We start from the raw sequence: 26,164 nt of genomic DNA, 5'->3' as shown, positions 1-26,164 counted from the left end.
CTGGTGTTTTTTCTTTTCCTTCTGTTGTTTTTTTTTATCTCCATACTTTTATGTGCGCTATTTTTGCGTATTCAGACATATCACATACTTTTTTAATCTTTATTATATTATTATATTATAGTCAGGTTATTTTCTATATTTTTTAATGAAAATATTTTTGTTTTTCATACGAACAGACAAAATAAAATTTTTTATAATCTATGAAGAACTAAACACACACTGTAAACCCAACTTTATGCATGCCATTTCGTTACTTTTACATTCCACATATACGTTACCACCAATATAGTTTCGGAATGGAAGTAACGGATTCTGTTTCAGAAGTGTTTGAAGCCAAAATTTAGCTTAGTTTTATTGTTAAACCTGCTATATGTTTTATTATATCTGTAGTATGAAAGATAAGCTCCATATGTGTAGTATGTGAAATAGAAATATGTGTTTTCTTACCTTATAAATCGTGGTAACAGTAGTGGAACTTCTTAAATGACCAACCCAGAAAGCAACCTGTTCCGATAGCGGTACCGACACACACCAACAATTTAAAGTGTACATGGCGATCAGTGTTATACAAAAATGTTGCTACATTAAAAAAAAACATATTTATAGTGAAAATTTTTCGCCTTCATGCTAAAATCGTGGTAACGGAATGTGGAGTTCCACTTTTTCAAATATCCTGGGACACACTTTAAACGTGATTTTTTTTCAATATTGGTACAAATTTACGAAAAAACTATATATTTTCCAAAAATATATAATGTAAGCTGTTGAAAACACTACGAATTTAATTTTACACACTCAAAATTAATGACGAAATCAGACTTTGTTTATTTGAATTTATGGGTGGGACATGGTAAAAACGCACTACCTTTCGATCTAAATAATCAATTAAAAATATATACAGGTCAGATAGTTGTATTTAACTGATTGAATAGAGTAAATTAATAAATTTGCATGTTAAAAGTACATAACTTTCCAACATTTTATAATATAATAACTATGAAAAAATCAATCAAAGTCATGGGACATGCCAAAAACGCAATGTACAAACTTTGGCGAAAATGCCCATGCGCGCTCCGCGTATTGCTATTTTGTTGTGGCGCTTACGTCAAATTTGATTCTTACGAATGAACCCATAGACCTTACGAATGATCTCTTACGAGGTAGATTTTTTCAGAAAAAAAAACTTTCTACCCCGGTTTCCAGCAGACAACTGAAGAAGAGAGAGGTGCTGAAAAGTAGATTGAACATTTCAAATAATATACCATCTAGATTGGACAACTCAAATCATGCAAAGAAAAAAAATATAATTGAGGAGATGCCAGAGGCAGATGCATTAAACGAAGAGCTTTTAAAGCTTAATCTTTTTGGAATGAATAGAAATATGACGAATAATGGAATGATCGATATAGTTAATGAAGGTCAGTCAATTTCAAAGCCTATATTGAATGTTTTTAATACTAAGTTGAAAATGAAAAATTTCGACCGAATAATCATGAAATTGATGTACAAAGTTTTCGCTGACCAGAAAACGTAGTTTTAGCAAACTATTGCCTGCAGTTGGTAATGTCAATGATAAAAAAAAGGGTGTGAAAGGTTCGAGTCCAATAAAACAACTATTAGCTAGATTTAGCCAACCGTCACCCTCAGTTGGAAAAGTCTATAATGAAAAAGCGACAGAAGATAGTAGTTCTTCCTTGTACCTATCTAATTCATCTACTGATATATCTCTTTTTTTTATGTAATACTGTTATATTTATATATCTTTGTTTCTAAATGTCATGTTGTGAACGTCTTAAACTTATAATTTGTAATGTCCACAATATGTTTAAAAAAAAAAAAAATTGAAATTGTATTGAAATAGTGGAGATGTGCCCAGTTTCCATCTGACCAAACAACGTAGATTTAGCCAATTATTACCCGCAGTTGGTGATGTCAATGATAAAAAAGGGCATGAAAGGTTCGAGTACAATAAAACAACGACGATTTAGCCAACTGTCGCCCTCAGTTGCATTACATTATGTTACATTAACACGTTGATCGCCATGGGGGTCACCGGTGACCGGCATTGGATTACGTTCAGGGGGCCATGGGGGTCACCGGTGACCGGAGAGTTGTTCTACAGCGCCGGCGGGCACGCGCGCAGTGCATTTTTCAATACGCGGTGACCCGCATGGCCCTTCTGTATATTACTGCCACTTGGCCTGAAAATATGTCTTCCCAGTCACAAAATATAGGCTCACTATAGTAAAGAATGTACATAATGAAAAAAAAAAGTTTTCCTTTTAAATTGTAAATGTGTTTTTGTTGATATAAAAATAAAAATTAAATAGATTATAAAAATGTAAGTTATAAAAAATATGTAAAAATAAAAAAAATAGAATAAAAAAAAATGATTATAAGGTATGTATACGTATATTTCCAGTTTATGTGTATCCAGGTATTATACTACCCAATTTGAAAACTTTTATTCCGTATTTGTGCCTTTTCTGTTTATTATACTATCTAAATATAATTCGACCGCGAAATGGCACCATGCTCTCGTCAACACATATGGACAGGTGACCGGCGAAGTGGCCGGCCCGGCGCAATAGAATAAATTAACTTGTTGGCGCCGCGACGGACACATGTGGCCGGCACATCATAAAAATCTATATTTACGTAAAAAAATCATCAAAATGAAAAAAAAACATTATATTCTTTCATTACCTATCAAATAATACCTTAGAGACTAATAATCATTTTTTAACTATTTTATGTAAAACTAGTTGGCGATCAATGTGTTAAAAAATTGGAGAATGCTTCCATCACACATTTATAATCCAATTTTTAATGATTGGCCATTTACAGAAAATATTTTAAAGTAAAACACCGGACCCTAGTAGAACTACGTCTCGGGTAAACTTAGTAAATGAAAGCCAAAGCCGTGGGTGTAGGTTGTTAGAAAGTTTGATGTTATATTACTAGGCTATTTATAAATAAAACTAATTTTAATTTGGCAGCACACAGGTAGAAAAATACTGCTAGAGAAAGGAACATTTGTTTCCGTTTACTGTGCCTAAGTTGGTTTATTGTCATCATGATTCCGTGTGCCAACATGGTAATTTTTTTATGGCTGCCAGTCAATGTTCCCTCTAATTTTTCTATTGTGTGTGCGGATCATCAACGCATATGAGCAGTGTCACTCGATCACCCAGTGCGGTAAATTTACACCCCCCCCCCCCTCCCACAAACGCACATACAATTTTTTATGAAAACTCATATTTTTAAGGTAATTAACGTACAAAATTACCATATTTGCACATAATATAACCGTACTTTATGAATATGATACGAAATTTTTCATTTTCAACTTAGTATTAAAAACATTCAATATAGGCTTTGAAATTGACTGACCTTCATTAACTATATCGATCATTCCATTATTCGTCATATTTCTATTCATTCCAAAAAGATTAAGCTTTAAAAACTCTTCGTTTAATGCATCTGCCTCTGGCATCTCCTCAATTATATTTTTTTTCTTTGCATGATTTGAGTTGTCCAATCTAGATGGTATATTATTTGAAATGATCAATCTACTTTTCAGCACCTCTCTCTTCTTCAGTTGTCTGCTGGAAACCGGGGTAGAAAGTTTTTTTTTCTGAAAAAATCTACCTCGTAAGAGATCATTCTTAATCTGTCTCCTTTTCTTTATTAAACTTTTCAATGGCGTTTTAACATTTTTTATTTCAATTTTTTTTAGCTGTTACGGTTGTTTTTCTTGTATTTATTAATTTTGATATCAATATATTCTCTCTGGTGGGCAAAGGCTGACTATGGCCTCAATGATGTATACTGATGCCAATAGGTATACTTCTAAAAAATGTTGAGACGCCACTGTCCTAGACAGTCAGCAAATCCTATCTCTAGCCTCCGCGCGGCGTCCCCCGGGCAATGCAGATAATGTGCAGTATAACGCAGCATATCTGTAGCTAATAGAGAAGGGTGCAAGGCGAAACTCTGGCGCCTTAAAACGAGAGACCTTTGGCTACGGGAAGGATCACCCAGACAGAAAAACCACACACCAACCCGTCTGGACAGCGTGGTGTGTTATGTCCAAAACCTTCATGAAATAAAAACGAAAACTAAAACACAGTTGAAACGAACACAATAGAATCGTTACTTGTTGCAATGCGTATAGTTAACATATCTTCCATTATGGTTTGTTAGTATGGTCTCGCCAATCTCATTCTTCAAGATCGGTAAGCGAGACGCGATGTTGTCATCTCATGGTACTATGTAACAGGTTGTGAAAATCGGTTAACCTCAAATGAGTCTACGCGGTGTAGTTCGTTTATTTAACATCAGGTTCATCACTATTGTTCTACTGCACAGGCGCAGACATCGCACAGTCCAATTATCGCGTAAAAATTCAGAAGCTTCTGAACTTTTTTGATCCATGCATGCAATCTTGTAATTTGCACGTAATACGTGTTAACACATCCATTTTTGGATGCTTGGAAATTCTCAAAAATACGGTATCATCGTATAGCTTTTCATATGGCGTCAAACACAATGCTTTTAATTTGTTTTTCTGTTGTTTTAATAATTTTATGAAAACATTTTGAGATACAGTATCCCTTTTATCTGCCAAAGTAAATGCGTAAGGTTTTTACATAAAAGAAGCATCTAAAAATGTCGGGTCACTCAAACCGGCATTGCATACAAAAGTATTCAGTAGGGCATAAGCACTGAAGGCGCTATCGATGCAGACAAGACGAAGCCCCAAGAAAGCGTCGGTAATAGTTCATTCTATCAGAGCAGAAATACAACAAATTTATATTACACTTTGTCAGAACAACTTTATCAATTTTGTGGCATACTCTTAAAATAAGTATACCATGCGCATCACTCACGGCCCATTGGAATTCAATGAACCTAATAAAATAAGCTTATAATAGCTGAAGGCAAAATCATCATAACCATCGTATCTAATAGAATCCCATCCCACTTGCTCCGCTTGTACAATCGAATGTGCGCAAATATTTCAATTAATATTTCTTCTCGTAAATTGTTGATATCCATGGCAGGTACAATAATTATTCTTAATCGTGTTGCGATAGTTTTCTTTCCGTTGACCCAATGTAGCTTAATTAGTGCAGATGAAATTGAAAATACTAGAGAATTGGTGAGGTCTGAAATGAATAAAAACTCGGCAAAGCGCCAGTAAATTGAAAATTGAATGTTCTACGTAAACCTAAGTCTATTTGTAGTAATTGTGTGCCGAAGGTGTTAATTATTCCACCGTTTACTGTCGTGAGAATGAAACTCATTCGGTTTACTATTATGAAATGATTTTAAATGGGCTTTTGGAATAACTGATATGTCGGACCGGTGTTAATTAAGAATTTAAGTTTAGTGAAATAATCAAATATAAAAAGACGACGCGTATGTGAGTGAGTTGGGTCGGACGTTCGTCGTCGTAGCGTCCGATGTGATCAGTTTAAAGGCCTAGTTTGTGTAGATTAGGCGTAAACGCGCACGGTTGTGCACATTTTCTCGCCTTGTTTCCGAAGCGCTGGTGGTAGAAACAAAAGCCATTACTTGTATTGTTGCTGCTTCTATGTGTAAACGTTCGTGGCCTGCTCCACTGCCTGTAGCGAGATCGGTTTCGCGCCCGATCTCTGCTACGTTCTCTGGAGCGTTGTGAGGAGTTGTCTCTTTGCAGGTTGCAAACTTGTAGTGACAATTCCTGTAACTGTTTGTTGAGTATGCCTATTTTCGTTGCTATATCCACATTCGGTTTGCTAGTGCTAGCTTTTGCTTCCATTTGATGTCCTCTTGCTGCAATTCCTCTTCGGACATGTCATAATCGGAATCTAATTCCTCATTAAGGATTTCTCTGATATCCATATTCTCTTCAGCCATGAAAAAATTTAAACACAGTTTTAATAAAAAAAGAAAACAATAAATGCAAGCCCAAACACACATAAATTACTAAAAACACACACCTTATATTAAAACTTTTAATGCACATTCTTCAATAATGTTTCTTTACTAAACGTTTCAACATTTCTAAATATTTAAATTTAATTCTACAATTTTTTCTTTCAAAGTCTTTTAATTCAATCCAATTGAATAATGGTAATTGGTGATGCGCATGTCAGTCAGGACTGTGGACGTGTGCTTATCAAGACGAGCCCCTCTGCCTCACTTCTAGCCAAAATTTAATGCATACTTAAATGTTCCTAGTTTATGCTTATTATAACAGTTAATTAAATATTTCTTGATCATATTCGTACTGTAGCGCATGCCCATGAATTTATAAATTTTATCTTGGTATTCTATGTGAATGCTTAATAATGTTTGTAGATTGGTTCCTAAGCCCCCCCTAGGTTATGGACCTACCCATGTGTACTCACTGTTTTCAAAACATTTATTTTGTTATTTATGTATTGTTATTTTTTTTATACTCGAATGATGATTTTGTTATTGAAATTTTTAAATAAAAGTATTGAAAATGATTTAATTGTTTTATTTATTGTATTACACTTTAACCCTTACAAGCTTTTTGAATATGTCTTAAACCACAATGTTATTATTATTTAAACAGACACCATCTATTGGAAAAAAATATAAGATTTGAGAAATTCCATTACGTCATGGCAATGTAGGACTCTTTCTGTGACCTCACTTGAAGTTTGCTGTTTTTTGAGTATGAATACCTTTTCAACTGCAATTTTGTATAAAAAAATAATGATAGATTATTAAATTTTTGAACAACATGTTTTAATAAACATTTAAAGAAAGAAAAATCTAAAATGTTACAAAACTCACTAAGCTGCCATGTAAGGGTTAAACCTTCAACCAAAAAGGAGGCTGACGGGAGCAACACATGCACACATTCATGTTGAATTAAACAAACCATACATTATTAGTCTGAAAAAAAAAGTATTTAAATAGATCCTATTTTAAGAAATTATAAAACTTCATCCATCTAAATTTATCTTGCTATGTCTCAAGGGATATGGTTGAACGCATTTATTGGTATCAATAGCAGATCAGTCCAACACATGTAGAAAATCGTCAGGGTGTCCGGAAAATTGTACATATGCAGTTCACCGTGAGCTGTTTTTTTTAGATGTGGCACTAGTTTGCAGACAGTACTGTTCTATGAGAACATTCATTTGATGGGTACAAACAATGACATTAATATGGACGAAGCATCTAGAAAATAAAATGACACTCACTTTGTGTCGGGTCTGCCGGATGGCGAAATTCATATTTTAATATCGGTATCCTACGCTCAAATGAACATTCTGCTTGCAAGCGGTCTGGCGACACCGCTGGGTCTGCCCATACAAAATTTCTGACTGTCAGGTTTCGACTCCACCGTTATTATTGTGTTACAAAATGCCAATGTGCCTAGTTAAAAATTTTAAAAAAATCTACTAAACACTCCAAGAAAGATGGGATATCACTTTGCATGTGTTAGTATTATTTATTATTTATAAAATGCCATTTTAAGATATTGATGAATGTTTATTCAATGCAATTGAATGACAGGAACCATTGGACAGTCAGTCGCCTGTGATTCGCTGAGCTCACTGGCGTCTAATCTCCGAGAAGTCGTAAGTAACCGAGAATCTGTTTCTAACGCAATGAGTCATGACACTAATACGCCATTACAATAAAGGTTATATTACTATAAATTCTCGAAGCTTGTATCGCATAATGGAAACGGATACGTCAATGGTCACGTGACATCTACCTATACATCTGTGAATGACTTTCATGCACAATTTCTCGTGCGCGCCGGGTATGAAGTGAGTCGTCCATTTAATATGTCATTGGGTACAAAGTATGAGCACCTACCTACCTGCTAACCTACTTGAACTACTTAAATCATTCAGAAATTTACTTTCTTCTGTCTAGGGCTGTCATGTTAAAGGAAAAGGTATCATTATCAAATGATTGTTGTCCACGAGGAGTTTATTTCGAAAAAAATGCAAAATCAGTATTGCCATCGAAAGAGAAGTATTGATCCTTTTTTTACAGCCCTATTTCAGTCTTTCTTTTGCATTCTGGTGGTTTTTATAACATAATATTTTTTAACATACAGTCCCTAGACAATTCATTAGACGCACCACACAATTTTCAGGAAACAAGTTTATTGGGCCAAAATATATTATTACCGATTGTAACTTATTTGATCATTTATAAACAAAAATAGTATTTTTACAAATAAAAACTATGAATTTTCCTAGATTAGGTGTTACGATTAATATCAGAGTTAAACTTGATTTTCTGTATAACTGATTTTTGACAGAATTGTTTCCAAATAAATCCACTTTGTTCAACTATAATAGCAACTAATTGTTTATTTCGAAAATAATTTTCGTCAGGTATTTTAACAGACAACTGCCGATTTCATTTACCTCTCTTGACAATTGTCTCTGTCCAAAAATAACAATGTGTCATTTTTCATGACATAAAATAAGTGTTAACAATTTTTAAAATAAAAATACAGAGAAATGTGAGTTAATAACACAATAAGTAATAAAAAAAAATAACAAAAATAAAAGTAGATGGAAACACACAGAGTGAACTATTGATAGACCCTATCTTAAAAACTTATAAAACAATGTCCACCTAAATTCACCTCTCGTAAGTGGAATATATCAATATCCGAAGCGATATCATTAAAATGGTTATTGCTCTCCCAATTGGCATCACTAATGGCAGGTTAGTTCTGCACCTTGGGAGAACAAACAACGGATGACCTCGATTCCTAAGGTAATTATCAGAGACGCAGAGGCCAACACCACCAAGAATGGCAGAGTTCACATTTACGCCGCGTATAAGTCGGACAAAATATGTAGCTAAATAAAGATCCCTTCTAAATTTTAAACTGCAGTATGTAAGCATACCTAAGAGAAAGTCAGTCGGATAGAGCCACGGATAATATCCACCATAAGGCCGTACTTCAACTGATGCAGGGCCCAAACGATAGACCCACTCTCAAGTCTGTTTCTAACTAAGGAGTAACTAAAACTCTAACTAAACTAGAGAATTTTTAGTACCGAAACATCCAAAAGACCCGGGAAGCACGCAAGACAAAGCCCAACATTTTTAGCACCTTTTTACAAATGGTATCTATATGACTAGGGATTCCAATCCCGGGATCCCGAGCTATTTTCGATACCTATGAATCCCGGGATTGATAAATATAATCCCGGGATTTCGGGATTGATTTTTTTTATCAACTTTTATGGAAAATAAAATATAACAGAAAAAATACTTTTAATAAAAAATAACTACACTAGAAATAAACTGAGTTTGAATGAAGTTTCATTTATACCCATGTGTAGGTAGCCGATTCATTTTATTTTTTCACATGAATTATTAAAAATGAGAAAGATTGGAAAAAAACAATTCTTCACACTTTTAACAAAGTAATTCCACCATGATATCATACGTTTTACGGCAGTTTCATATTTGGCTGACTAATTAGATTTATGAAGTGGAAAGGCCATAAGTACGCCATGATTATTTGCTTTACTATTTTAAATCTCGCTAATCCATTCATTATGTCTTTACTATCAGAAACAGCAATCTCATATTAAATTCATATTATTATTTATATTACAATATTATTTACATTTACTCCATTAAACTTGTGTATTTCCGAGATTGAACGTATACAATATTAACAATAAATGTCTTAAATATAATAAATTATACTAGATTTATTTTTGACCGATTTTATCAATGTTATTTGTAAATATAAAAATTTTATATTAACAATGGAAAAAAATGCCAATCCCGGGATCCCGGGATTGTCAAATTGTAATCCCGAAATCCCGGGATCAGAATTTTGGCTCGGGATTGGATTCCCTATATATGACCACTAAATGTCACTTTCCCGTCAGACGTAATGCCAAGATCTCTTACAGATGATAATCGCGAGAGAACTCTGCCATGCATTGAATACTGGAAAAATAATACTCATGAGCATTGGCGGCTTAATCCGGAATAAGCTAGCAGGTCAATTTTGAATATATTATTTTAATTTACTTTTTCGTTGTATACTGAAAAGACGTATTGCAAATTAACTTTTTATACATTATAGAATAAATGCTAGAAATTGTTATAGGTAGGTACCTACTTACCCTTCAAAAAATGTCCATTTTTCATAACGCCAACCCATCGTTAACCGAAATTGCACACAACGCGTTATAATTTTTTGTAAATTAGGTCCACTTTTCTTTCTTTGCTTTTTGAAAAATCATCAATCACACGATTATAAAAATTGTCTATTTTTCCCACATATTTTTTTTCAATACTGAGCATTGCAAGAGCGGTCAGTCTATCCTGGCCCTATTGCGTAGAAAGGTTTTTATTCTTTTGAGAGTGGAAAAACATCTTTCACTTTCAACTGTTGTCATTGGTATGACGCAAATAAATTGGAGAACTTTGATTGACTCGGAAAATGTTTCGTTGAAATTATTGCTGAGTAAAAAATGTAGAAGAGAAACTGCACTATTAGCACCATGCAAATCATCTCGTTGATAAAACACCAATAATTCATTTTTTAACTTGATTATGTTTATTTCTTCTAACAGTTTTACCAAATTTACTTGACGTGTGGGAAAATTATTTTTTAAATCAGTGTAATTTTCTTTATTGAACAAATCGGATATAATGAGATGATCGTTGGATGCGAATCGTGCTTCCATTTCCATTATAATTGTATCACAGACTTCAATTGCTACTGCGTGCGTACTAACTGCTTCACAAAAATGTTATAAATCACTAAAAACCAAACGTTGTGTGTATATGCAATAATTGCACCAAAAACTCCTTACATATGATTAAAATAACCAAAGGCATTCGTCAAAACCTGTCAACGAATCCGAACCGCATACACAGTTGCGTCTTGAGACCAATTATCTAGTCAGTGTTATCATTCTGTTTCATTTAATTAGGTGAAAAAATCTTTTGTCTCACACTCGGGCATTGCCGATATTACAGTAATTCACGCACCGTTACAAGCTTCGATCTTGTATTTTGTGTTATATCGATCTCTGTCTTATGTATGAGAAACGAGAGAGAAAATTTTATAAAAATATTCAATTTGGGTCAATTTTCAGACTGCCGGCGAACACAATATTTTTGTTCGGGGAATTATCGCCCAAACAAAAAAAACCCAATAGACTGGATCGACACAATATCGCGCGCCCTATAATTTCAAATCCACTGATTATTATTAATATTATTATATATGACATTGCACATATTATTAATATTATTATGTCGATTGTAAGGTATTTATTTTGGCAGGTCAATGACCGAATGACCTAAGCAAGGAGCCGCCAGTGCTCATGAGGCTTTAGTAAACAATAAAACATTGCATTTATCAATATTGAAGTCTAGTTTGTTACACCTGCCCCAATCTAATATATTATCTCTATCAAGTTGGAGTTGACGACAATCGTCCAATGTGACAACCTCCATGAAGAGTTTCATGTCATTAGCAAACAACAAAAACATACCATTTTTAATTACCAATGCTGTCATTTATAAAAATTTGAACAGCAATGGCCCCAAGTTTGAGCCCTGAGGTACACCAGAAAATGTTTCAAATGTCTGTAACTGATAAAGGCCGTATGATACATATTGTTGACGATTCTTGAAATAACTCCCGAATAACCTGAGAAATCGATCAGACAATCCAATTAGTTGGAGTTTTTCCATTAGAATATCGTGATCGACTCTGTCAAATGCTTTCGAGAAATCATTGTAAGAACAGTCAACCTGGCTGCCTCTATCTAGTGCTGATGACACATAATCAGTAAATACCATCAGGTTTATTTCCGTTGAACGGCCTGCTCTAAATCCATGCTGCTCATTCATTATAAATGACTCAATCTTTGGAGAAATCATGCTGTCGATGATCATCTCAAGAACTTGCTGGTGCAGATAGAACAGCTACCGGCCTATAGTTTTCCACTGATGGCTCTGTACCACTCTTATGAATTGGAGTATGCTTCGACATCTTCCATGCTTCCGAAAAGATACCCGTCTCCATTGTCAGGTTAAATATATATGAAACTGGGCCCTGACAAAGTCAATACAGCCCTTTAAAAAAATATTGGGACATTATCCGGTCCCGAAGAGCAAGTATTCTTAAGTTTTTTAATAAATCTAAACACATCACCTCATCAATTGGGAAGATGTCTTGACGTTTAGGCGACATCCAGATTCGGAATACTACTTACGTAGACGGACCTGAAATGACCAGCAAATGCTTCTGCCATTCTGTTCAGTCACCTCTTCGCCCTTCCAAGTCAACGAATTGGCAAATCCACCATCCTTTCTTAATGATTTTATATAATCCCAAAACGATTTAGGATTTTCGCGAATGCAATCCTTTATCATTCCACATATGTTCGATAAGCCAGTCGAACAGCTTATACAACATTATAAACGTATTGTACCGCTTCATTCACATAAAAAATATCATGCAACTTACTGCAACCTTGAGAATTGAAAATATGATTTTTTTATATGTGGTCCGGAATTGTTGGTCTACTAGCAATATACAAAGGTCGCCAACAATGCTTGTAATGTAATGTAAATGGTCTCTAAATTAAATTTAAATCATAAACACGGTCAACGTGAAGACAGTATGGGGCGACCAAAAAATAATATCTTCTAATATAGGTAGGTACGTAAATGTTACTAAATTCAATTTGTTAATCAGCTGTTTGGGAGGAAGTATTGCAACCAATATGATGGTGACATTTTCAATTATGTGGTTGCCACAATATAAACTTAATATTATATTAATAACTTTTTAACCTGAAATTGTCTGAGAATTAAACATACGAAGGATGTTGAAATACATATCTACCTACATTTTTATTTCATGTACTATCCAAAAAACATTATTAATGAATAGTATGTATTTGTGTAGGACCTACATATTAAAAATAATAGGTACTTATTGCGCAACTTTACTTTTATACAACTAGTGAAACAATTGGTAGGTTACAAACCATTATTGTATGTAAAGCCAATGGACGAAATAATTTATATCATGAGTGCCTAAAAATAATTATTAACATGCAGTCACCACACATTTATTTTTTATTCACCCGTCTGACTGGCGGGCGAATAAAAAATAACGTCAGGCCTGTCAAAGACGTAATTATTTTGTACTTTTTGATTGCTGTGATTTGTACACGTTTTTTATTCGTAGAAACAAACAGTATTTTCTATTAGTTATATAAAGTTGACTTTATAACTAATAGAAAGAGCTTTGAGCCGTGCTCACTCATGAATGTAATTCTTCATTTAGGTAAGTATATACAAATTTTGATGTTATCTTGCAGAGAAAACAGTTATCTGACCTTTTCACTATATTATATACATGCAAATGTAATGTTTTCAAATAATTGATATGGATTATAATATAATCCATCGTATTATTTTCTCGAAATCATAAAGATTTTCTTTTTTTCCGACCATGTCCGATCCCAATAGGATCATATGGGCCTCCACAGGGTAGAGGTTTGTATTAACAGATTTTATTTTTTACGAGAAATGGATGTCAGCCACTTGCTCAACCTAATAGGTCCATACCCTGACTCACACACAAATTGAAAAACAATATGTGTACTTGCCAGACCCAGGATTCGAACCTGAGACCCACGGCATAATAGTCCAACGCTTAAGCCACGCGGCCACCGTGATATACTATAATAGTAATAAGGCCACTATAATAGTATTTGAGCATCAACCTATGTTCAATTTGAATTGGGTTATAATAATAATATACCTTAGATATATCAATAGTATGTTTGCTACGATATCCACCCAAGTTATCAGTATGCACTTGCACAGGTTTGATTAAAAACTATGATGAAATTAACATTGTACAAATATTATATTATTTTGACGGCCCTGTTTTCTGATCGGCGGACACGTGCAGTTGTTTATCAAATAATTAATGTAAGAAGGTCGACAATAATAATAATGTTGTTTTTTTTTAAATAAAATCTCCGATGATTAGTGATTTTTTCCAAAAGATCGATTTAAATTAACGTGCTTACGACGCCGAGGTTCTTTTTATACTAATTAATACTTCAATCTCGTTCTCTTGAGCCCCCTCTTAAAGAGTAAAGCAGCTTGAAATTTCCACCATCAAACTTCCATCCCCGCACCAATTAGCTCCGTGTGAGGGAATTTCTGTTCGCAGCGGGCGAATCACATGAAATACGTGTAAAAAAACCAATGTAGGGTGATACACATCCTCATATCAAAGGTAACGTACATCGCAAAATTGATAAGGTAGCGTTACTGAAAATCCTTTCTAGAAGTCCACCTTTAGAATTAAGAATATCATTGCACTGAGAAAATCCAAAAACAGCACATAGAAATATCAGTTCACTCTTGACTCTTTCACTGCGTGCTGAGTTGAGGTTAAAATCTTTTTAAAATATCCTATCACAATAACCCTCTTATCCCCAAATACGATGATACTAGATAACATTTTTTCAACAAAAAGTTTATACGCCTCCACTTCATTTGCTGGAGGAAAATATACGAGACAAACGTAGATAGTTTCTTCGTTACAGGTTAGTTTAACCCAAAGGTCCACGTTAGAAGTCTCCAAAATACGAAAACGTTCGGCCTGCAACCGTTCCATATTTCTAACTCCCAAGAGGCAGCCTCCTCCCTGCGTGAGGCTTGTTCCGGAGTCTCGATCCCTTTTAAAGACAGCATCATCACCACCATAATATCCACGACTGAAAACACTGTCATTAAACCACGTTTCAGTTAACGCTATGACGTCATAGTCGTCAGCTAATATGCCGTTCAAAAATTCCACAAATTTTGTCTTCAAGCTGCGAACATTCGACACCCATTCTTTTATGAATGAGTGGCATGGCCGGTTATCCGCCCTCAAAACAGTGTCTGTGACATCAGAAGGGATACCTACCTTGAAGGATGTGTAGTCCTCATTTGATTTAATTTTCACTACTGTGAAAACTACACACAACTTATTTAAATAGTTTAATACATCCGCTGTCGTTGTATCCCTGTGAAGCAGGCAGATGTGATACTGCTCAATAAACACTTTGTTTTAATATAATACTTGTTAATTTAGTGATTTCACGCATTTTGTTCCAAAATAATAAAAAAAAAACAAAAACTTAGTGAGACAACATTGATTGAAGAATATGTATACCGAGTTTCTTATACCACCAAAGTGTCTTCCATTGACATGGATAGTATGCCATCATTTGATCATGGAAGTCGATGCCACTTATAGACTTATTATATTCCACTCTCATTTTAGTGTTTGTCGTTTCTAGAATTGATTTGTTATGTTGGTAAGTTCGCCGTCAAATTCAGAGTATATTGATAAAACTTCTCGTTTATCTTATCACTTCATAACACAGACTCCATGCTCTGTGTTAAACTACCCATCTATGTAACTTTTTTGGGTCTGAGCTCTACAACAATGAGATGTTTTAAAAGACTCAATGTACTGCTTTACTTCAGCTTTAATTTCTTCATTGACAGCTCTTCCGAAGTCTCCGTGAGTACCTCGACCATCTTTAAGAACGACTCCTTCAGTATTTTTTTTCTTTGTCGCAGTAAATATAACTTTACTACAAATGTCCAGTATTTTGAAAGAAAGTTTTGCAAACTTTAATCCGCTTACCTCCAATTTCAAAATAATAACCATAATAATAATTGCAGCTTCTATTACCTCCTTCAGTTGTCCCTCTATAGTTTGGAACAATTAATAGCAGCATGTGTTGAATTAAAACATCCTTTTGCCTGTCAATCAGTACACTCTCAGTAATCTGCCGCTCGATTATCCGATAAATACTATAATCCGCCATTATTTTTACTAGTTGAAAGCACAAAATAAAGCTCTATAATTCGCCGGCATTTGATTGTCAAATTCAGTAGTCCGCCGCGTACAAGTATACAACGCAGATGAGAAGGGTTTATTTTGGAAACTTCTTCTTCGTAAAACGTACGTTCATCGTGAAGAAAGTAATGTACCAGGGAGGAAAGTGCCCAAGAACCGCATCACAATTATGCCGTGTTCCAATACAACCGGGAACTGAAAACTGAAGCTTTTGACTATAGGGAAAGCCAGGAATCCTAAGCCATTCAAGAATATCTGCCTCATTGAACAACTGGTCATGCCAAGTGATTTACTGTTAAATATTTAGTAAATAAACTTAGTTTATAAATATGTATAATTTAGTAAAAATACTTGATTTTGATTATAAATAAAACCGTAATTTGCAATTAAAAATTTCTCAAAAAAACTATTTTTACAAAATACATGTTTTAATTTTTACCATATTTTGTATGTATGCACTATAATCCGCCGCTTTCACTAATTGGACACTTATCTGGTTTTTGGGGTGCCGATTACTGAGAGAGTACTGTATCTCCAATTTTCTAACAACTTTAATGAATTTTTAGTTATTATTTTGTGTCATCTATTTTATCAGTACAGTTAAGCTGACATTTATTATATACAAGGAGGACGCATATGCCATGCAGAAACATTTTTCCTAGACGCATTTATGTAAGAAAAACCAGAGTATCTTTTTTCGTTCAATATGTGTTAGGCCAAATATCGGAACTGTAGCTGCGTTTTCTAGTTTTCTTCATGGTGGCTCGTGTTGTTTTAGCATGAGTTTCAACGAAAATGTCTACCATATTATTGGAATCGATACATCATCATCCTCGTTTCCTATGGGTTCTACGTGGAGGTCAAAATTCGCAACATCTCCAGTGTACAATGCATAATTGTAATTATTCGTTGATGAGGCGATAAAATCTCTGACATTTAATCGAGATCCCGGTGCTTTTTACTGGTTCTCCGTCATCGTAATCTGTCAGTCGCCATTTTGAATTTTAGCTATCTTTTTGTCATCGAATTATAGTACGCGGTCCAAGCCATTATAGTATTTCGGCAAAAATTATAGTACGTGTAGAGAAAATGAAAGTTTTTTGTTTGTCACAAACATAACGGAGAATTCGAGAAATTCCGATGTCCTACTTAATTATAACACCTCTTACGACCGAAAAATGCTAACACCGGCCGCCGTCATTAACTGTCACATTAGTTTTTTAGAGTAGGTATACAACGCAAAACCATGTCCATTGACTAAAATCGCACACTGAGATCTTATTTATGCTATTTTTTATAGTACTTATTCCACTTTAATTAATATATTAGGACCGGTTTCGTCCGCCTCAGTGGGACATTTTCAACGTTGAAAATGTCCCACTGAGGCGGACGAAACCGGTCCTAATATATTAATTAAAGTGGAATAAGTACTATAAAAAAATAGCATTTTTTTAATTGTGGTATTTTCGACGTACTATACTTTTTTAATAGTACGCGGACGAAAATGTAACTTTTCGAATAGTACGCGAATCAAAATGTACTATAATTATAGTTCGGTTGGCAACACTGCGCTCACTGACAGATGACAGCGGCCGGTGGCGGAGAACCAGTAAAAAGACCCGAGATCCCTTATACTCTCATCAGTGGGTCTATTCTATGCTTATCGACCGCTAAAGTGATAAAGTGAAAAATATTATCAAACTTAGGGTAGGTTTGTATCAAAATATTAGCACTTATTGTAACAATTACACGAAGCCGGTTTTTATTGTTGCAATAAGTGCTATATTTTAACAGCACCTATCTTGCTGCTGTTAAAATATCGCACTTATTGCAACAATAAAAACCGGCTTCGTGTAATTGTTACAATAAGTGCTAATATTTTGATACAAACCTACCCTAAGTTTGATACTATTTATCAATTTAGTGTTCGATAAGTATAGAATAGACCCACAGGCATCACTATTTTTTGTCATTTTCAATTTGACATGTCTTGTACTTACGTACGTACAAAATTGTATCATCAAAAGCATAAGCGATCACAGTCAAATTGGTGTATGTGTAATTGCTATCATCAGGCCCATTGTTCTCACCAGTAGATGCGTCATTCTGTAACAAAAATAAGAAAAGTTACACGCGGATAATAATATTATAATCGTAAATATACATAACCTCAAATATGTGTCTTACCTTGCCGGCGTCTAGTGCTAATTGTAAAAACATCCTTCCGAATACATAATTTTAGTTACATTGCTAATAAATAAATATGACTGATAGCACTGATGCTTAGATGAGTAAAACAGATAAAGTCTACAAACGTCAAAGTCTACAAACGTCAAAGTCAAACAACGAATGACAGTTGTCACAGTCATAGACTATTTTTAGTTCCATCTGTTCCATATAGAAACAAGTCGATCAGTATGGCCAGCATAAAACTTCAAGTAATAAGAATAGCGTTGTTTCATCGATAATTTTAGAAAGAAATATGTATCTGCGATACCTTAGGCGTCAGATTTAATTTCAATTAATCCTGTATTGAAAAATGGACATCTCGACGTATAAAATAGCATAGTGGTAATAACTAAAAAACACATTTTTTCAGTTTTGAAGTGTGTATCGACTGATTTTTAAAAAGAAGCACAGGCGGAGTGAGTGAACCAGAAACGATTTGAGATTTGACGTTCTTTCTCCTCATTATATTGCATGTGCGCCCATTAGCGGAGGCCGGCCGGTGCAACTACTGCAACTCGATGCTACAGCCCGTCAGTAAATTAGCCACCAGGGGCCCGATTTCCTAACTATCGTCTCGTGTGGCACCAGACGAAATGACGTAATTGTGACGTCAGCCAATACATACCGTCCGCTCGAGCGTGTATTGGCTGACGTCACAATTACGTCATGTCGTCTGGTGCCACACGAGACGATAGTTAGGAAATCGGGCTGCAGGGGCGCTATGTTAGAACTTGCGAGTGCAAGCTTCCCGGTCGAGATGACGTCATATGACATCATTATGACGTACTACCGGAGTGATAATAGCACTCGAGAATATTACGCTACTCCGACAGCGGCGCTGTGTATCATAATAATATTTTCTATGGTTATTCTGTGCGCGGTCGGCATGCCTCGAGCGTGACGACACAATTACGTCATCTCGTCTGGTGCCACACGAGACGAGAGTTAGGAAATCGCGGTGCAGACGTTGTCGACGCATAGTGATCAGCCTTACCTATCCGTACCTTATTTCAGCTACCGGCTGTCGCCTGTGTTGCACCGGTCGGTCGGTCAATGGACGCACAGGCTTCTAGTTGTCAAAAATCGTTTAACTCGAAACTTCAAACCACTCTTGACGACTCTTCTATTTAAAAATAATCTGTCAAGGTGGCAAGATAGCACCTTACCTACCTAGGTACCTAAAAACGATATGAATTTATTATTTTTAACATTATTCAGTTCATATTAACATTTTTAAACATCTACACAGAGTAGGCGTTCCATTAGATTAGTGATAGGTACATACTATTAATAACTTAGATATCAATACTCGATAATCAATAATCGGTTAACTAGCCAAAAGCCCGAAAATAATTAATTACTTAAGGTCGTCAGATTTAATTATCCTCTGCTACTGATCAACGGTAGGTACGTTTATTATGTCTTTATAATATGTAAACTTGGCAACATTTTTTAGTTCCCGTATACACGATTGTCTATGTCTCAACTGACAGCTTCATTGTCGCGTAGCCGAAACGTTCACTCCATAGTCAGTGGTTTCCAAGCTTTATGTTACCCCATATTTCAAAAAAATCTTGGCGACCCCCCTATTTCATAAAATAATATAGGCACATTTTTAAATAATATAAAAATGTATTCATATAAAAAACACAATTCTCAGAACAATAACATTTACATGTATATTTGCTAATTGTGCCGCAGATGCCGTCGTGAGCTTTTTATTTTTTATGAAAACAGTTTATTCCATATATATTATTATAATAAATACCCTTTTCTGTTAGCGCATATATCGCTAAGGTTAAAGGCAGTATGACGATCTACAGTTGCATATTCCAAATGGTTTCGAGGTAAAATGAAGGATATTTTTAACGATTTTTTGCATTTTCAATACACCCACTTTTATGTTATGCACAATTATGGACTTGTCGAATATCAACAATAATCAAAAATTGCATCGCACAAACAATAATATTATTAAATGTTAGTATAGTTGAAGTGAAACTGCGCCGCATGCTACATTTTTTAATATTAGTGCAATTTTGTGACGTGTGTTTATCTCACTTGGCTGGTCGATCTGACACGGCCGGGCCCCCAGGCTAGAGGTCTGTCAGCCCCCCCCCCTTATGGGGGCCATGATATCAAATCGTGGTGGTATCGATGAAAGTACAACCCTGATTGCTAAATGGGATCGATATTTTGATTTCATAGCAGTTTAGGTTCACGTTGTAAAGGGACAAGAACCACTTTGGGGTGACAGGTATTGGAGGAGAAAGAGACTGGTTGGAGGTTGCTTGGATGAATGGAGGAGCGGGAATTTATTGCTACGTAAATTATATACAGGTGTGGTACAAGAATAAATAATGCAGAAGAGATGTTCGCGGTCCGACGCTCCTTGGAAGGAATGCTTGAGTTCCAGGCATGGTGAGATAATGCTTCCAGGCGAGGCGTGACGAGAGAGTGCTCTGGGGCCTTATGTTAGAACTTGCGAGTTGAAGTCGCCCGGTCGACATGACGTCACATGACATCATTGTCACGTACTACCGGAGTAATAATAGCGTTCGAGAAAATAACGCTACTAAAATACTGGCGTTATCCATTGTCCCCATACACAAATAGGTGTTTCAGCATAATAATATCTATGGTGAGCAGTGTGCGTTGGGCGGCTTGCTTCGAGCGTGTATTGAGTTACGTCACAATTACGTCATGTCGTCGGGTGACTTCATATCACCAGTTATAACATAAGCCTGCTGGTCCGAGGCTCGGTGGAACTGACTACTGTGCGTGTGATATTAAGACTGAATCTGAGACTGATCTAAGGTAACGCATCAACTATGACTCGCTATTTATGAACGTTAGGAATTAATTGAATTCGCCGATCAGCATTTTTCGGCCGTAAGAGGTGTTTAAATAAAGCAGGGCATCGGAATGTCTCGAATTCTCCGTTATGTTTATGTCACAAACAAAAAGTTTACATTCTCAACATGTCCTATAATTTTTGCCGAAATACTATCATTTTCTTGGACCGCGTTCGATGACAAAAAAAACTGACAGATAAGGACGGCTGAGGACCAGTCAAAAGCACCAAGATTACAGCTTTTACGCCCCCCTTTCAACTAGTACCAGTGTTGCCAACCGTACTATAATTATAGTATTTGTACTATAATTTTGGTCCGCGTACTATGTACGATATAAAACAGGTATAGTACGCCCAAAATACAATAAATTTGAATATCGGAAAAAATATGTAAAAAGTACTCAAATTTCGAGATTTCCGTTCGATAAATTGGTGCAAAGTACTATAATTTCGCAATATAAGAAAATTTGGAGTACTTGGAAAAAAATTGCTCCAAAAACGTAAAAAAATCTCTTGACTTTGATTTAAAATAAAAATTTCTTGAATTCTTCGGTAATCATTTTTGGTCGGAAGAGGTACTTTAATAAAAGGGGGTCTCTCAGTCTTTCGAATTCTCCGTTATTTTTTTCTGAGATACAAAAAACTTACATTACATTTTCAACAGATGACAACGCGTACTATATTTTTTCCCCAAATACTATAATTTTGGAGGCTCTGTACTATAATTCCACTGTGAAAAGATGGCAACACTGACTAGTACGGGCCCACGGGGGCGCGCCTCTTAGTTTGAAAACCGCTGCCATAGATAATATACGGTTCACTCCTTCGGTCCAGTCTGCCGCAGATATACGATTTTCGTTTTCAATTGTCAAAAATGGCTGCTGTCGGTGTTCAGACTCCACATTCCTGGCCAAATAGTCAAAAAGATTACGATTTACTGGAAGTAATCGGTAAGCATACGTGTTATTTACATTTCATTCTCCATCAAATTTGCTAGATATATCACTCCTTATGTTATGGAGGCTAGCCTTTATTTATTAAAGCGTCTAATTCTCTTAGCATAACATATTACTTTACACAACTATTTGTTTATTTCCAATGAACTCTTTTGCTCTACGTGGCGTGTTAGAAAATAATTCACCTGTAAGGTATCTCGGAATTATCATGTCGTCAATTAATAATCACGATCATATTTCTAAGAGACATTTACGTGAAAATTGAAGTAGTTTTTTCATGATAGATTTCATTCTCTAAACATTTCTGAAGTGATAGTTTATGTCAATTGTTTTAATTTTTAATTTAGTCATACCTGACCTGTAGTGCCAGTGAGTGTTTTAAAATGTAGGTTATGTTGAAGTCGATCGGTTTTTCTTCTAGGAATAATAATATATTGTTTCTTCTTTCCAATTGCTCAGCCTTTTGTCAATTATATTATTTAATTGCATTCCTAACGTATTTACCGAATATAACTTGTGTTTTTCTAAGTTTCATAATATCTGCCATACTTATCATTCTACATAGCTCCTTCAAATGATTCAAACGTGTCATTGATTGGAGCAATTAGACAATGTGCGTTGAAGGATCAAAAAACGTCTTTACAATAACTGGCATAGGTAATTTAGGTTTTAGGGTTTGCTCTATTTATTCAGTACTAGCAGAGCCAGCTGCCTCGCTAGGTCTAGCTTGTCGTCATGATGACATGGTGTTGGATTTTAATAAAATTATGAGGTTATAGTTTTCTCTTCGGGATGGATTTTCATTCACCTCAAACAGTTTGACATTTCGCTGATATGTCAGTTTTATGATTTGCAACTCGTCACTGCCAATATAAATTTGAGGTCATATGCGTAGTTTAATCTGGAGTTTAGCTTTCAGAATGTTGTCTGATATCACCTCAGGCTGCTAGTCCTAGCAGAACAACTGGCAATCGGCGATTGCTACTACTAATATTTTGATCAATAATTATACATCCCAATCATTCGAATATAAAGCAATAATTATGTGATTATCATAAATAGCGATCCAATATAACGTGAATATTAATCTCCCACGGGGTAAAAAATAAATTTAAACATTTTTTTGTTTCATTGTCTATAAAAATAAATGCTTGCAGCCGTAGAATAATATTACAGTCGAACTCGGTTATTACGATCACGGACATAGCGAGATCTCGGATATAATGAGGAAACATTCGTTAAACATTTTAGTTTATGATTTTCTACATACATTTATTCACTTTTATAACTAGATACTTATCGGATATACCGATCAAAAATTTTCTTAAAACTGTTAATGTGTCGATCGTTTAAAAACATGTTCGACCCTAAGCAATAGAATCCGACCGTAGACCAATGCCGCCGGGATCGGATTACGTTTATGACACTAGTTAAGTGTCTAAGTACCTTATTGGTGTTTTTACCGACTACATTGAAAAAGTATCGACACGTGTGGTTGAAATTTCATGTAAAAAATCCAACCATTGTGAAGAAAGTAGGTACACTCAGTGACGTCCCGTGGGGGTAGGCAGATTGAGCGTCAAATCGCGGCAAATCGAGGAGAATTATTTGGAATATATAGAAATAGCTACCGAAGCTTAGTAATAGCGTATTTATAATAACATATTTCCATTAAAAAATCAGCTCACTGGTTTTATCGGGTTAGCGATATCTAGTTTACTTCCGTTGCCCTTCGACGTACCTACTTGGTGACCAGAAAAGACACGTGCAGATTTGCGAATAATTAGTCTGATATTTTATTAGTAATGTATCCATACAACACATTTCTTAGATATTGGACTCATGAAAGAATAACAAAAATACTGTATAAAAAATGAGGCGGCTTTTTGGTGCTGCCTTCTTTTGTAGTTTATGAATGCCATGGTTGTTTCGGGGGAGAAATTCTAATTGTGTATTTTTGTTTGAATTGCGACTTTTTGTGTTATGTGGCCGCTCATTTAAAAACACCCATTTTCTGATATAACGAGTAATGCTTATAACGAGCAAATTCAGTCGGTCCCATCTTCCTCGTAATAAATAAACAAATTCGACTATATTTAGAAAATCAAATTTTGAATTAAAATTTAACCTTGAACAATATAGTTTCCCGGTGCGAGACATTCATATTGAAACAAATGTTGATAAATAATGAAGCAATACATATTATATCTGAGAGGAATAGACCAATTCTGATAAGAATAGGAATGTATAAGACCCAAAGGTTTGAATCAGCTTAAAGAGGCCTTCATCCAGCAGTGGATTGATACAGGTTGATGACGATAATGACGATATAAATGGGTAGGTGTATAAAATCACTAATTTTAAAAATATATACCAATTTATATGACCAAGAAGAGTAAAATTATGTTGCGGTATCCTTCATCGGCAGTGGATTGATCCTGGTTGATGATGATAATGACGATATTATGAATAGGTAAATATAATATCAGCAATTTTGATTAATATAGCAATTCATATGACCGGCAAAAATATCAACAACTTAGAGAGGCCTTCATCCAGTAGTGGATTGAGTCAAGCTCATAATGATAATGGCATTATAAATAGATAGATATATAATATCACCGATTTTGATAAATATAGCTATTCATATCAAATGAAATCAAATTTATTTATTTTACATGTAATGAACATAACAAATTATAAATTCAAAGCGTTCACGACATGATATAAAATAAGTGTTTTCTAAACAACATAGTAACAATTTTTAAAATAAAAATTCAGAGAAAATGCGAGTTAATAATACAATATGTAACAAAATAAGAAATAAAAAACTTGGTGTGTACTTATGTGTACGTGTGTTAGAAGTTATATTTCTTTGGCGTAACAAAACAAAATAAGCCATTACCTGAGTCTATGAATATTACAGTGGATTAGGTTGATGAAAACGTACGCGATTCATCTGTGTCTCATATAGCACATGATAATTGTAATTTAATTATTGTATTGGACCAAAACTCATCTTTGTCATACAGCGGTTATAATCGATTCAGAAATAAGTGCCCATGATGAATTTATAAAAAATTAAATTTCAATAAATTTTTTGAATTATTTACCAACTCAACATTCACAAAATTTATTTATTGATTATTGATAAAATAATACTTACATAAATATAGCCTGCTAAGTGGAATATATCAATATCCTAAGCGATTTCATTAAACATGGTTATTGCCCTTCCAATTGGCATCACTAATGGCAGATTACTTCTCCACCTTGGGAGAACAAACAACGGATGCCCTCGATTCCTAAGGTAATTTATCAGAGACACACAAGCCAACACCACCAAGAATGGCAGAGTTCACATTTACGCCGCTTATAAGTCGGAAAAAATATGTAACTAAATAAAGATCCCTTCTAAATTTTAAGCTACTGTATGTAAGCATACCTAAGAGAAAGTCAGTCGGATAGAGCCACGGAGCCTGTTCAGAGTGTTTTTACAAATGATTTTATTTTGCCGTGGTTGTCTATGAAATCTGACAGGTCGGCTCTTGTCAAAGGGAGCCGTATTGCTTAATATGATTAAATGAGGTTATTCTTATGAGAACATTTATTATTAACTTATGTATTATAACACTGCACAACATTAAGCCATTGAGGCTGTTTATTTAGTAGTGAATTTACTTAACAACATTTTCTAATGATGGCAGGTATTGGTGCCACAGCTGTTGTACACGGAGCTTTCTGCAAGCCACGCTCAGAGAAATGCGCCATCAAAAGAATAAACCTCGAAAAGTGGAACACCTCCATGGACGAACTGTTAAAAGAAATTCAGGTATGCTTTGAACTCTTAGTAGTAAGGTGTTACCAATTTATCACTGCTGATCAAAACAAAGGCTAGGACACTATGCTTCTGATTTGTCTTGGTCTAGAAATGGATTTACTAAAATCAATCAGTAAAAAGTTGGACCCAAATTTGGACTATATGAATTTGTTATAATATTTATTAGTTTAAAAAAATAAGTAAAAACTATTTGCAGTCTAGGACTGCGACTGTAACTAGTGAACACTGCAGCGTCAAATCCAAAAAACAGAAATATTACATTCATCACTTGAAAACACCTCGGATATACCCACTAGAAAAAATCATATTTGAAAAAAATAGGAACCTCGACGCGATTTGAACCCGTATAACCATTG

General features: G+C 34.9%; 1 protein-coding gene and 1 long non-coding RNA gene across 3 annotated transcripts in view; one reads left to right on the top strand and one right to left on the bottom strand.

Annotated features, from left to right (window-relative positions):
• Nucleotides 1–4,586: 4,586 nt before the first annotated feature.
• LOC147079933 (uncharacterized) lies at nt 4,587–18,250 on the bottom strand. The gene is made up of 3 exons (XR_015070630.1): nt 18,116–18,250; nt 17,929–18,034; nt 4,587–6,709 (listed from the first exon to the last, which is right to left on the bottom strand). It is a non-coding gene; the product is annotated as an uncharacterized LOC147079933 (long non-coding RNA).
• A 3,544-nt stretch (nt 18,251–21,794) lies between these two features.
• fray (oxidative stress responsive kinase frayed) overlaps nt 21,795–26,164 on the top strand; it is a 36,830-nt gene continuing 32,460 nt past the window's right edge. For both annotated transcript variants that reach the window (XM_085946776.1, XM_085946784.1), the window contains exons 1-2: nt 21,795–21,961; nt 25,675–25,799. In XM_085946776.1, coding sequence (XP_085802902.1) covers nt 21,886–21,961; nt 25,675–25,799 — 201 coding nt within the window. In that variant the 5' untranslated portion in view covers nt 21,795–21,885. The remainder of the gene's footprint in view (nt 21,962–25,674; nt 25,800–26,164) is intronic.

This window comes from Rhyacophila brunnea, unplaced genomic scaffold (assembly GCF_057557595.1).
Source record: "Rhyacophila brunnea isolate RB1 unplaced genomic scaffold, BYU_Rbru_1.0 scaffold_1, whole genome shotgun sequence".
Classification (NCBI taxonomy): Eukaryota; Metazoa; Arthropoda; class Insecta; order Trichoptera; family Rhyacophilidae; genus Rhyacophila; species Rhyacophila brunnea.
The sequence above is the reverse complement of the archived record's forward strand: the minus strand, read 5'-3'. Positions and strand labels throughout refer to the sequence as shown.